This window comes from Danio aesculapii, chromosome 1 (genome assembly GCF_903798145.1).
Source record: "Danio aesculapii chromosome 1, fDanAes4.1, whole genome shotgun sequence".
Classification (NCBI taxonomy): domain Eukaryota; kingdom Metazoa; phylum Chordata; class Actinopteri; order Cypriniformes; family Danionidae; genus Danio; species Danio aesculapii.
Genome location: NC_079435.1, coordinates 53,438,566 through 53,452,048, shown reverse-complemented (window position 1 = coordinate 53,452,048; position 13,483 = coordinate 53,438,566). Strand labels below are relative to the sequence as shown.

The 13,483-nt window shown below is 35.4% G+C and overlaps 1 protein-coding gene across 2 annotated transcripts in view; it reads right to left on the bottom strand.

Annotated features, from left to right (window-relative positions):
* The window catches only part of radil (Ras association and DIL domains), a 54,991-nt gene that overhangs the window by 22,609 nt on the left and 18,899 nt on the right, over nt 1-13,483 (bottom strand). For both annotated transcript variants that reach the window (XM_056462870.1, XM_056462878.1), the window contains 4 exons: nt 12,486-13,166; nt 6,403-6,440; nt 4,418-4,575; nt 699-814 (listed from right to left, as the gene is read on the bottom strand). In XM_056462870.1, the coding sequence (XP_056318845.1) occupies nt 699-814; nt 4,418-4,575; nt 6,403-6,440; nt 12,486-13,166 (993 nt within the window). The remainder of the gene's footprint in view (nt 1-698; nt 815-4,417; nt 4,576-6,402; nt 6,441-12,485; nt 13,167-13,483) is intronic.

Below are 13,483 nucleotides of genomic sequence, written 5' to 3'. Positions count from 1 at the left end.
GAATGAACCACTAACTTATCTAGCACATGTTTTACGCAGCGGATGCCCTTCCAGCTGCAACCCATCTCTGGGAAACATCTATACACACTCATTCACACAAATACACTACGGACAATTTAGCCTACCCAATTCACCTTTATCACATGTTTTTGGACTGTGGGGGAAACCGGAAAACCCGGAGAAAACCCATGGGAACACGGGGAGAACATACAAACTCCAGATAGAAATGCCAACTGACCCAGAACGTGCTACCCACTGCGCCACCGTGCAGCCAGAATTAATATTAATAATATAAAATATAAAATATTAGTGACAGTGCTAACCACTGAGCCACCGTGCCACCCACTAAAGTAAATCAAACTAAATAAATTACCCTACACCCACTTTATGTAATAATAACTTGGCATAAAAGAGTGTTATTATTTAAGAAAGTACAGATTTTTGATTAATGTCATTAATCATTAATTAATTAATACTTAAATTACAGTATTGCAGTAATTTAGTATGTATTTTAGCAATTTATAGTACTAACTGATATATAACTTAGTATAGGACATGAGGCAGAGGAGGAGAACATCTACAAAGACACAGAAGCCAGCAAGCAGCCACACATAAATGCATTAAATAATTAATTCCAGCAGCCCAGGTAACATCTTACCAATGTGGCGCCACACATATAAGGTAATCCTACCCTTTACCTTAGTGATGTAGTAGACACACTGCTGAAATGTGTACATGATCACTTCCTCCAATATGGTCATCGCCTCTTCATTTGCTGATATTGTCGCTGAGAGAAGAGATTCTTTGGATCCTGCTGCAGTGAGGGACAAAAAAAAATACAATTAGACCAAATGCAATATTTTATTACCTATAATCCTCTTGTCTATTTAATGTTTTTCATTTTGTCATGTATTGCACCCCATGGACCCAGTTCAGAAAAGGCACTTTGTAGCCTAAAACTCACCATGTCCCAATTTGCTTACTTACGCACTTATCTGTGCTGTTTTTTTAATTAGGTTTTATTTTTTATTTGTATAAATCGTGCAATAAGTTATTGTAAACAAGCTAACATTAACTAGATAAGTAATATTTTAATCGCTAATTTAGCAGATTCATGGAAAATGACATCTGTAATCAGCATTTTTGCAGCAACTAATTCATGAATGAGTCTGCATCAACAACATTAAAGAGAATCGCTTTATTTGAAGAGAATAAAACATTCTCCTTACTCAGGTTCAACATTAATTGAGCCGCAGCTACACACCTGACTCATGTGTGTGTGTAGAGTAGATGAGATAAACGAGGAAAGCAGGCAGTGGGCCAAACCACTGTGTGGAAGGGGAGGGAGAACTCAACTTTTTCTAAACGCATTTCTTGCGTTTGTTTTTTCTACTTACACAATTATTTTAGGTATACATATATATTTTTTTCACAATAGAGAATGCGATTTTTTACATTTTTTGGGGGGGACAACTCTCAGATGGGTGGGACACATCCCACGGGATTTACGCCCATGGTGTGTTGACTCAAAAGGGTTTTAAATTCTCTAAAAGTGATCAAATAATCAAAAAAATATAAAATAGTAAATTTGTGCAAGTTGCTTATGATCTGTAGTTACAATTTAAAGTTAAGCTTCATCTAGCTGGTGTTAATGTTGGGTCATAAGAAAAACAAATATGACCAGCATTTGCCAATTAAAATGCAGGTTTGTTTAAATGCATTATGTAGTCTTCTTAGATGGTCCTATACCCAGTATTTTCCAACTCAGACATGTAAAATACATTACTCCAGGTTCGTTTTGTTGCACATTTCAAATAAAAACTCCACTAGAGGGTGCTGTTTACATTTTTTATGAATCTAAAATACATTACTTATATTAAAGTACATTTATTTAAGTATTTTATTATTTATTATTTATTTTTTATTTTATTTTATTATTTTATTTTTTATTGTTTTTTATATTATTATTATTTATTTTATTATTTTATTTATTAAAGTATACTTATTTTAAAATACATTACTTATACTAAAGTACATTTTGTTATATGTTTCATATACAATGATCCCTCGCTATAAAGCGGTTCACTTTTCGCAGCCTTGTAGTTTCGCAGACTTTTTTTCATGCAATTTGCCATGCTTTTTTTCTACAGCGAATTGCATTCTACGTCATGATTAATGCATTGTGTTCTGCGTCCTGACTGGCTGTAAACCAATGTCAATCACTCTCCTCCAAGCCATGTCTCCTGTACAGTACTGAATGCGTTCAGTTTGCCAATTTACATAAGTCTTCAATGGATAAAAAAGTGTGACTCTAAAGTGCTGTATGTTTGCAAGTTTTCTCCCCACAATGTCGATGAAATATTCTACACCTTCAAAGGCACCTGCGATCGCACCCAAAAGGCAGAAGAAGATGCTAACCATCACACAAAAAGTTGAACTTCTGGACATGCTAAAGTAAGGTAGAACTTACGCGGTTGTAGGGTGCCTTTACAGAATAAAAACGTTTTTGATTTTTGGTTTCATTCTATAAGACTTATTTTTCTACAAAGGTTTGAACTTTGAGAGTGTTTAAACGAAAGAGAAGTGTAAAAATGTCTGTCTGAAAAAAGTATATAAAGTGTCTAGGGAGGTGTTTTACAGCCTTAAAACATCTATAATAATTGTGAAAAATAAAGCAGACTACTTTGCGGATTATGCCTATTGTGGGTTATTTTTAGAACGAAACTCCCGCGAATAATGAGGGGCCACTGTACACGTCCTATTTGGACACGTCCACGAGAATCCAGAGCTTTTCAGATCACCTAGGCTGCATTCCAGTCCACTTTCACACATGTACTCGCAAACTTCCCATCACTTGTTCCTTTGGGGGAATCTCTGCCACAGTTTTAAAGTGTGTTCCACTTCATTAATTGGACGAGAGAAGTTTACATGGACATACCCTTGATCCCTTAATTTTGAAGAAGTCGGGTTCATATGCCCACTCCAGCACCTATATTTCGCACAATGCAATGTGATTGTGACGTCTCAACAGTGTAGTTCCCAAGTGCCCAAGGGTTTAGAGCATTCCATTTAAACCCACTAAAATTCTCCACCAGTAGTGGACACTTGTCTGACAAAATCAATGATGTACATACAAGGAAATAAAACGAAGGGAAGTTAGTGAGTGAAGGCCATAAAAATTTGGATTGAAATGCAGCCCTAGACTAGTGAACTACAGAGCAATACTGTTTTCAAAAGTAAATGCTAAAGTAACTGCACTGTGGCCATACCAGGTGAGCTACTAAGCAAACTGACCATGCCAGAAATGTTGTTTATTTGGAGATAGATAGATGACGTTGTACAAAGAACTGCATGAACAAAATATTTATTCGTTGATAATGTCCGTGTAAATATCATTAGCGTCAAAATGAACACAAGGTTTTGGCGTCATACTGCCCCTAGTGTTCATTTTACCTAGAAACTCCATTCAACTTTGTAGTTTGTTCAAGTATGTCTTAATGGTTTCACAAAAATATAGTCTGATGCATGTATTTCACATTTTCTCATTTGGCAGAGGATTTGGAACACAATTTAACCTTTAAAAGTACACATTTTAATAATTCCCTGGTATCAAATCCATGATTTTTGCAGTACTACATTGCAATGCTTTATTAATCAATCAATCTAGTCTTTATGTACTGTAGATGACGGCATACTCTGCAATGAATTATGTCTCACTCGTGATAGGAATAATAATTTAGTAAATGATCCAATTGGATGTATTTCAGGAAAGTGACCTGTATAGATTGGAGGACAGGTTGGTTGGGACACTTCTTGTACTCAAATGTTGAGGCTATAAATACGTAACTGTGATGGCGAGACTATCAAACACTGATGCTGAATGTCAAAATAACCTTATAAAATTTGTACTCTAGACGCTGAAGTACAGAGTGCGTCACTTGACACAGCTCTGTCCACCAAGCGATTTTAAGTTTAAAAGACATCTCTAAAAAAACAAGTCTAAATTTGGGCTTTCGGTGAAAATCTAATAGAAATTATAAAAAATATTAGACAGAATAAACATGTGTAGTCATTCAATTCTGTCTATTTGTTGACTAGTCTATTTTTGGACTATTATTAGACATCTATTAGATTTTCACTGACAGTCCAAATTTAATCTTCTTTTGGTCAAAATGTCTGTATCTGGGCATTTATAAGACGTCTTTTAAACAAACAAAAATGTTTGCTGTGTAGTTTCTTACCTTTATCTTTCATGAGCTCAACAGTTTGCACTAGTCAATTTTTGGACTATTGTTAGAAGTCTATTCGATTTTCACTGACAGCCTTAATGTACCCTTCTTTTGGTCAAAACGTCTGTCTAAACATCTATTAGATGACTTTTAAACACAAAAAGAGTTTTTTCTGTATGGTTTCTTACCTTTATCGTCCATGAGCTCAATAGTCTGCATGTACGCAGGTGATTTCTGCTGGATAAAATACAGTATTTCGATGGCATTGGACATCCAGAAGAAAATGAACTGGAGATCTGGTACGAGGTCTGAGATGCTGAGCAGAGACAGCGAGGCAGGATCTTGACTGCATAACCACACAAAAACACACTTTCATTGATTTCATTTAGAGCTGCGCGACACTGGAAAAGTCAGAATTATTCGCTCTCCTGTGAATTGTTTTTTACTTTTCAAATATTTCCCAAATTATGTTTAACAGAGCAAGGGATTTTCACAGTATGTCTGATAATATTTTATCTTCTGGAGAAAGTCTTATTTGCTTTATTTCGGCTAGAATAAAAGCAGTTTTTAATTTTGTTAAAACCATTTTAAGGTCAAAATTAATAGACCACTTAAGGAATATTTTTTGATAGTCTACAGAACAAACCATCATTATACAGTGATTTGCCTAAATACCCTAACTTACATTATAACCTAGTTAACCTAGTTAAGCCTTTAAATGTCACTTTAAGCTGAATATTAGTATATTGAAAAATATCTAGTAAAATATTACTTACTGTCATCATGGCAATGATAAAATAAATCAGTTATTAGAAATGAGTTATTAAAACTATTATGTTTAGAAATGTGTTGAGAAATCTTTCTGTTAAACAAAAATTGGGGTAAAATATATACAGTGGGCTTATAATTCATGGGGGCTATTGATTCTGACTTAAACTGTATATTGCGATATGAAAATAATTACACAAGACGACTCATAACTCTTTTTGAAAAGAATTTATCATTTTACATAGATTTTGTTGATGTTGTAGGGAAGTAAATCTGCATAAAATATAATAAACAAATCACAAGCATAAATGAATAAAATAGAACAAAAATACAAATTAAATAAATAAAAAAATGATGTGATTTTCTAGAGAGTCTAACAGTATTGAAGTACATATAGACAAATAAATAATCAAATGTAAAATAACATTTGTGGATCAAATCTTTCTTCAAAGTTGTCCTAAAACAATTTAACAACATCAATTCTTGCCTAAAGACAATTTTTTGATCCGCCTCAAATGATGTTAAATAATTAAATACAATTAATCTTTGTTGGGCCCCACCATGGCTCAGTGGTTAACACTGTCGCCTCACAGCAAGAAGGTTGCTGGTTCGAGTCTCTGCTGGATCAGTTGGCATTTCTGTGTGGAGTTTGCACGTTCTGTAGTGTATGAGTGTGAGTGAATGAGAGTGTATGGGTGTTTCCCAGTACTGGGTTGGGGCTTGAAGGCCATCCGCTGCATAGAACATATGCTTGAACAGTTGGCGGTTCATTCTGCTGTGGCGGCTCCTAATAAATAAGGGACTAAGCCAAAGGAAAATGAATGAATTAATAAATCTTTGTTAACTGTTAGTTTACAAATATTATAATTTCTTGAAATCACAGACCTTAAAAAAATTTGATTCAAAACTTTTGAATGTTTTTAGTAAAAATGGAAATAATATTACAATTTAAAATTACTTTTTTGCATTTGAATATATTTTAATTCACTCTTAATGCTAAAGATTTTTCAGAAATCATTGTAATATGCTGTTGGTGATATCAAAATATGCTATGGTAATATCAAAATATTTGTTATCAATTTTTCTAACAGTGAAAACGGTGACACTTTGATGATTAAATATTGATGAATATGCTCTTTCATTCTTTTAGGATTAAACTGTTCTGCAATTGTGTTTTCTGGTTAATTACAATCCCAACTCGACATTGCAGACCCTGCGATGTGACTATTGCACATTCGCACATTGTGATATCGATGCTGAAACAATATATTGTGCAGCCGTACTTTCATTCATGCCTTCAGACCGGTGAGGGCGTTTTTTTTTTCTTTAACAGCGTATGACCTTAGCCTGTCACACATTGAAAGTGCATGCATGTGCGTATTATAAGGCTGAACATGATACTCACTGCTGAGCTTGCTTCTGTGCCAACTCCTTTGTCTTCTCCTGCGAGACACAGACACAGACGGCAATTAATGTCATCAAATTGTGAATAGCTTCATGTGGGAGGTTTAATACCTTGGTATCATTTCTACATTTTCAACCTTGGCTCTTTTGCTCTTTTCTTGGGCTGCTACTACAGTATATAGCGGGGCTGACGCTTGACCTTCTAAAATTGGATTTTAATAATGAATGAGCTCGAAGACAGTCATTGAATGCTTCAGGACAGCTGCTTTGGGACTAGATTAAATGGACATTCGCAAATTACATGATTCAACTAATTTTGTTGTGTTTAAATGGACAACGGCAAATGCATTTGTCAACAAAGACAAAAGGGCATGTGAGGTGACGAACAACCGCTGACCCTCACTGAAGAAAATCAATGGGTCATCTCTGGGATTGATTATGTAAATAAGAAATAGATTCATATATACTGCAAATATACAGAATTAAATAAATCCTGTTATTTAAACGCAGTCATTTTTATTATGGAGCCAAGACTTGCTGTGTTTGCTTTTTCAGAATTATTCTCTCCATTAACTTTAAGTGAGCATTAAATGATGGCAAAGGTGATGTGAATGTTAAAACAGGGATATTTGCAAGCACAATAAAATCTAAAAGAGATTATAAATATCCAGTATTAACAATACAAACACACTCTTTTTAGCTGTAGATGATCTACCAGTAAATGGTCAAATAGACAGTGGTGGAAAGAGTACTGAAAAATCATACTTAAGTAAAAGTACCATTATTTGCCTAAAAATGTAGTATAAAAGCAGAGTGAAAGTATCTGTTGTAAATATTACTCAAAGTATGAGTAAAAAGTAACCCTTTTAAAAGTACTCAAGAGTGGTGAGTGGTGAGTAGTGAGTATTACGCTGTAAAAAGCTGATGCATTTACATGTAGTTTGTGGGTGTGTGTAAACGTAACATTCTGTAGTGCATTTACTTATTGCCCAGCAAGCACACAATGTCACAAGACGCCAATATTAGGTTAGATTTAGGTTGTGACATCAGGTGACCAAAATTCAATGTCTAGTCAGCGTCTAAGCACAACATTATTTTGATGTCCAATAATGACATGAAATGACGTTGATATTTTGTTGATTTTAGCTTGTGTTAGAAAGTGACCAAAATCCAACGTCGAGCCAAACCAATGTCATGTTGATGTCAAATACTAACACTTATTCGTCAGGTATGGCAGCCAAAACCCAACATCTGATAGATGTCATAGTGATAACGTCCACAAAACCTCAAGCTGTAACATCATTAGATGTTGATATTTGGTTGATTTTAGGTTGAAGGGAAGTAGTGGAGTAAAAGTACCAATAAAGCACTAAAAATGGACTTAAGGCAAAGTAAAGGTTCACATTATTAAAACGACGTAATAAATGACAATTCCTGAGAAAAACTACTCAATTACACTAGTTTGAGCTTTTGTAATTTGTTACTTTACACCACTGCAACTAGGGGAAATACACACATGCATATGCACAATATCAAATAACATAGAAACCAAAATATGTATTGATCATTATAGTGGTTAGCAAAGGCAAACTATAAAATATTCCTGCACAATTAAGTATGCAATACCAATGGAGATACTGATGCAAAACAATGTAAAGGTAATGTAAATGTAAAAATACTGTAAACAATGGAATATGCAAAACAGGTGATAAATATCTGACACCAGCTTCTACAAAAATATTTTAGTCCCCAATTAGATGATGACAGTGCTTATCTACTGTTAAATGTTAAAATAAAGCAAATGTTAAATTGACCAATACAAGCTGATTAATATACAATACCAACCAATATAAATACATTTGAGTGAGCATTATATTATGACTAAGGTAATCTAATTACATTTTGCAACATTAAATATGGTAACAATAACTTGGTATAAATTGTATTTTATTGTGGAGTTTGCATGTTCCTAAGTACCTAACATCCTCGCTTTGATAGACGTCATCAAACACTCAGCTCAAATATTCCGGAGAGACCTTAATATTAATTTTTCCCTAGGCTATGACACTTAATAGGTGATTCCCCTTTATTTAAGGATGTTGCATATTATTCGGTGATCTTAAGTACAGGAAAGTGTTTCAGCACATAAGAGCAAGTAATAAAATATAGTCTATATTTCATTGCGCTCAGCAGCTATCCACTAATAAAGCTCTACATTTAAAATTTCCTTTTTAAAATTGACCACGTCATATAAAAACATAAACACTTGTTTGAGGACATAGAACACATTTTGTATTTGCAGTTTTCCCCAATGCGTTTGTAAAACGGCGCTGCGCAGGACAGGATGACAGAAAAGAAGGTAGGCTAGCTATAGTTTCTGCTTTCACTCACCCAAAAATGCTCTGTTTGCACGATTTGATTAATATCATCGTATCCAAATACTTTATAAATAATATTTTAAACCTCCTCCGGTGTTTGTTTTTAGAAAATATCTAAAATCCTTTTCAGACAGGCCTTTGTAAAATGAAAGTTATATATGGCTTAAAAGGTTTGATTTATCTATTGTACATACCTACATTGTTATAGCTTTTGTTTGTTTTATGTTGGTTTATTTATTTAATGTGATTTTATTATAACCGATATTTGTAATTCTTTAAATTAGTTCAATATGGCTTAGGCTATTTTATCGAGATATGACACTATTGTGTTGAGCCTACAAAATTGGACAAGTAATTGTAAAGTTAAATATCTTTTTGTTGTATTCATATTTTGTATTATCTCCAAGATAAATTAAAAAGGAAAGAAGCCGCTCGTGGCATCAACAGAGCTGTGAAGCAAGCGCTCTTTTGCACGGTCTCTCACACACATACAGGCATAATGTGCGTGTATCATGCACAAACACACCTTTTAAATGACAAAAACTTTCAACAACCTTTACTGGCTGCTGTGTCTTTAATATGGTATAAAGATAATTGTGCGTTTTTGAAACATCGAGGAGGACGCAGCAAAGAAAGGTCACTTATAAATTAAAACTTTATTATTTTATGCAACAGCCTTACATTTAAAAGGGTAAACATAAGGGCGATTATAAGCAAAAAGACCCCTAGCCTATAAGCTGTTTTATGGAATAGCCTGTCTTTAACGGATCAGCTATATGTTTTCTTTACTTTATTTATTTGTTTCTTTGCCGCGTGTACTCGTGTGCGATTGGAAAACTAGTGTAATGGTGGCACGCTATCTTTACCAGACTCGGGCAAACTCCACCTCTCCTTTCACTCCACCCCGAAGCCCCAGCTGGCCCTCTTTGGCCCAAGGTATAATGCGGGCCGAAAAAGGCCGGCCGCTGACCCCAAGAAAGCCCTGCTTTGGCCCAATCAGGCCCCGGAAGTGACAGTGGAAACGCGACTGGCCTTGGCTCGGCCTGGCTCGCTCGCTTTAGGCGCGATAGTGGAAATGCGGCTAATGTTTACAAGTGTGAGTCCTATGAAGGAGCTACAGATGTTTAGTGTTTACCTTATGATTAAAGTTGTTGCATGTCTGCCAGTTCCCGCTACTGAATGAGCGCATTTTAGCAACTTGTAGCGTTAACAAAAAACCTACCAGCTAGCGTTTCAGAAGTGTTATTGCAGACCTCACAAACCTCATGCAGAAGTATAAATGCACGACTACGCACAAGGTTTGTGCTGTGGGTCACATCGATCACTCAACGCAGAAGTATAAGCCAGCCTTTAATATTGGGTTAGATTTAGGTTGTGATGTCGTCGGGTGACCAAAATTCAATGTCGTGTCGGAAAATAACCAAAATCCAATGTCCGGTCAACATCTTAAAAATTATATCAACTTCAAATACTGACATTTATTCAACCAAATCCAACTTCTGATAGACGTCATATTGATAAAGTCCACACAACGTCAAGCTCTAACATCATTAGACAATCATATTTGTTTGTTTTTAGGTTGTGTTTGAAAGTGACCAAAATCCGCATTGGTCTAACATTGGGTTCTTGACGTCAACCCGATTTCCACCCAAAATGCAACATCCCCACAACATTGTGAAGTTTTTTTCCCTCTCCGCTGTCGCCCTTCGCTTGCATGGTTTGGGATCTGTAGAGCTGCGCATTGTTGGATCTGCTCTTCAGTGTTTGGACTCTCAGTAGTGATTTTTAAACCACACTGAACTGAGCTAAACTAAACTGAACTGAACTGAACTGAACTTAAACAATGAAAACTGAACTACACTGTTCCAACTTACTATGACCTTTTATGTGAAGCTACTTTGACACAATCTACATTGTAAAAGCGCTATACAAATAAAGGTGAATTGAATTAAACATTGGAGTAAGGCTGGGTGATAAAATCGGTATCTGTATATATTGACCGAACACCATTGCGAATACTTGCGAATACTATATATATATATAAGTTCAGGATAAAATTTTGGTATGAAGGCTATGGTTTTATTAAAATGTGGCTGCTTGCAATATGTATTTAAATAATGATGGCTGGTTCTAGACACCTTACAGATGTTGATCTACTTAAAAGTTTGCTTTGATTGTTCAGCATTTACACTTTACCATTGCACACTTTGTAACATTTTATTTATCAAGTTTATGAGTCTCTTTAACACTTATGTTTATTTTATTATAAAGAGATTAGATATTTTGTTCAAATATTTTTTTTTCTATTAAAACTATTTGCTTTAGTAGTGTTGGTAAATTAACTAAAGTAATATAATATAATATAATATAATATAATATAATATAATATAATATAATATAATATAATATAATATAATATAATATAATATAATATAATATAATATAATATAATATAATACTAGTATATTGATAAACTAATATTCCTAAATATATTGTTACAAATATTCAATAATTATCTATACCAAAGGACATGAAACATGAACTTGTGATAATTTTTTTTGCCAATATCGCCCAGCCCTAGTACAACATCAATCAGACGTCATGTTGACGTCCTGTGCCTGCTGGGTCAGATGTTGAAAAAGATAATCTAAATATAAACCAGGTGAAATATGCACGCATAACTAAATGTGCAACACAGCCCAAAAAATGACCAATACACTATCAAAATTATAATATCCAATACTGACCAATAGGGCTGCACGATATTGGAAAAATTTTACATTGCAATATTCATTTATTCTGCAATATATATTACGATATGAATACAATTCCACTAGATTACTTGAATAACTGTTTGGAAAGAATTGATCATTTTAGATGGATTGGGATGATTCTGTAGGGGAGTATGGAATAAAATCACTGTCATTAATATTTCGTGCGTAAAAAAAATTCACGCATCCGTAATTATAAAATCGTAAAGGAAAACGGAGCGTACTCGTAATTTTACGAGGCTACAATTCCAAAATCTGCGATTAGAACAGACACAGATACGACATTTTGTTTTTCTGTTTGTTTATGACTGATACATTTACGATGGGTGTACTTTACAAACACGAATTACAGTTTCTCCACGGACACGAAGTCCTGATTACGAGTACGAATCAAACAGCGAGACTTCACTGTCAAAATTACGTCACCGCTTCCACAGGCATTAATAAACAAGCGAGAGTCATCGATCATAACGGCGCGCCTGCTGGACGTTTGAGCTTACACACACCGTCTCAGATAAGATCTCTGTTATTCCCTCTTTGAGTCTTTCCCTCTTAATAATATGCTAATTAGATAAAAATGGTATTGAAATAATTTTTTTAACGTTATAAACGGTACATTTTCTTATGCCTGAATGCTTTTAAAACCTTCACACAGTCACAAAAAACACGTGCAAAATAATCAATTATAATCCAGACTCAACAGTTCATATACTCGCGATGTGACTATTGCGAATGATCACATTGCGATATCGACGCTGAAATGATATATTGTGCAGTCCTACTGACCAATACCAATTAATTAAGTATCCAATACAGTGCAAATATTCCTACTATGTTTTGCAAAATAATTTCTTAAATTAATTGACTTTTATTTGACTATCCATTGACTATTTGAACCCGGGAAACCCATCAAAATAGTTGACTTGAGTACTAACCCATGCTATGGTCTGAATCCTCTTGGCGATTTTCTGTAAGAGTTTGCCGAAGCTGCCAGGTGGAAATGTATTCGCTGAGTGCTTGATGCATAGACAAAGCAAATATGCTGGTGTCAGCTTGTGGTCATCCCCGCTGGGTTCGATGAGCGTCAGCACCCGGTTCACCAGCGCGTCCTCGTGAGCCCGCTCAAATTCCAGCGCCAGCTTTCGTTTCTGTGACCCTCGTGCTGGAGCTTTAGAGCTGCGCCGAGAGGATGCTGCCGGTTCATGTAAAACAGCTCCACACATTCGACAGGCATCTCCTTTCTCAGGCAAACTTCCAGATTCGCCGTCGCAGAGTTTTGCCAGAGCGCGAAGTCGGGTGAGAGTTTGGGCAGGGAGAGGTTTAGCACTCAGTGGGTCTTTGTACAGGAAAATGTAATGAGCACCGAAGGACAGCAAATCCCCGTGACGGAGGGGTGTGGGACGCTCGATTCGCATGAAGTTTACCAGCACATTCCCATGAGCGACGGGCTCCAGGAGAAGCCGCTGGTCTGAGGAAGAGCGTCTTTGCGCAGCACGGCGAATTCGGCAGTGAAGTGGAAGCACATCCGGAGATGACAGGCAGATATTTGGCCGTGCTGATGCTGTTTCCTGACCAACTGTGTGCTGCTCTCGGTTCAACAGGTAAACCAGGCAATCCTGAAAACAAAATTGTAATTTGTATTTCTAATTAACATGCACAAAGCCTGAGAAATGCCTACTGTTTAAAAAACATTGCGACATATTATAAAAATGAAACTACATTTAGAAATACTTAATAAATGTGGGGAGCACAATCTAAAAATGATAGATTGTTTTAACTCAAAGTTGGGTAAACTATGCAGAAACCCAAAGTTAGTGGTTAAAACTGGAATTTAAAATTTTAACCACACTGTAAAACCCAACAGTCAGTTTTATCAAATGAAATGAGTGTAGTTAACTCAAAATTGACTGAAAGTTAATTCTACTCACTTGAA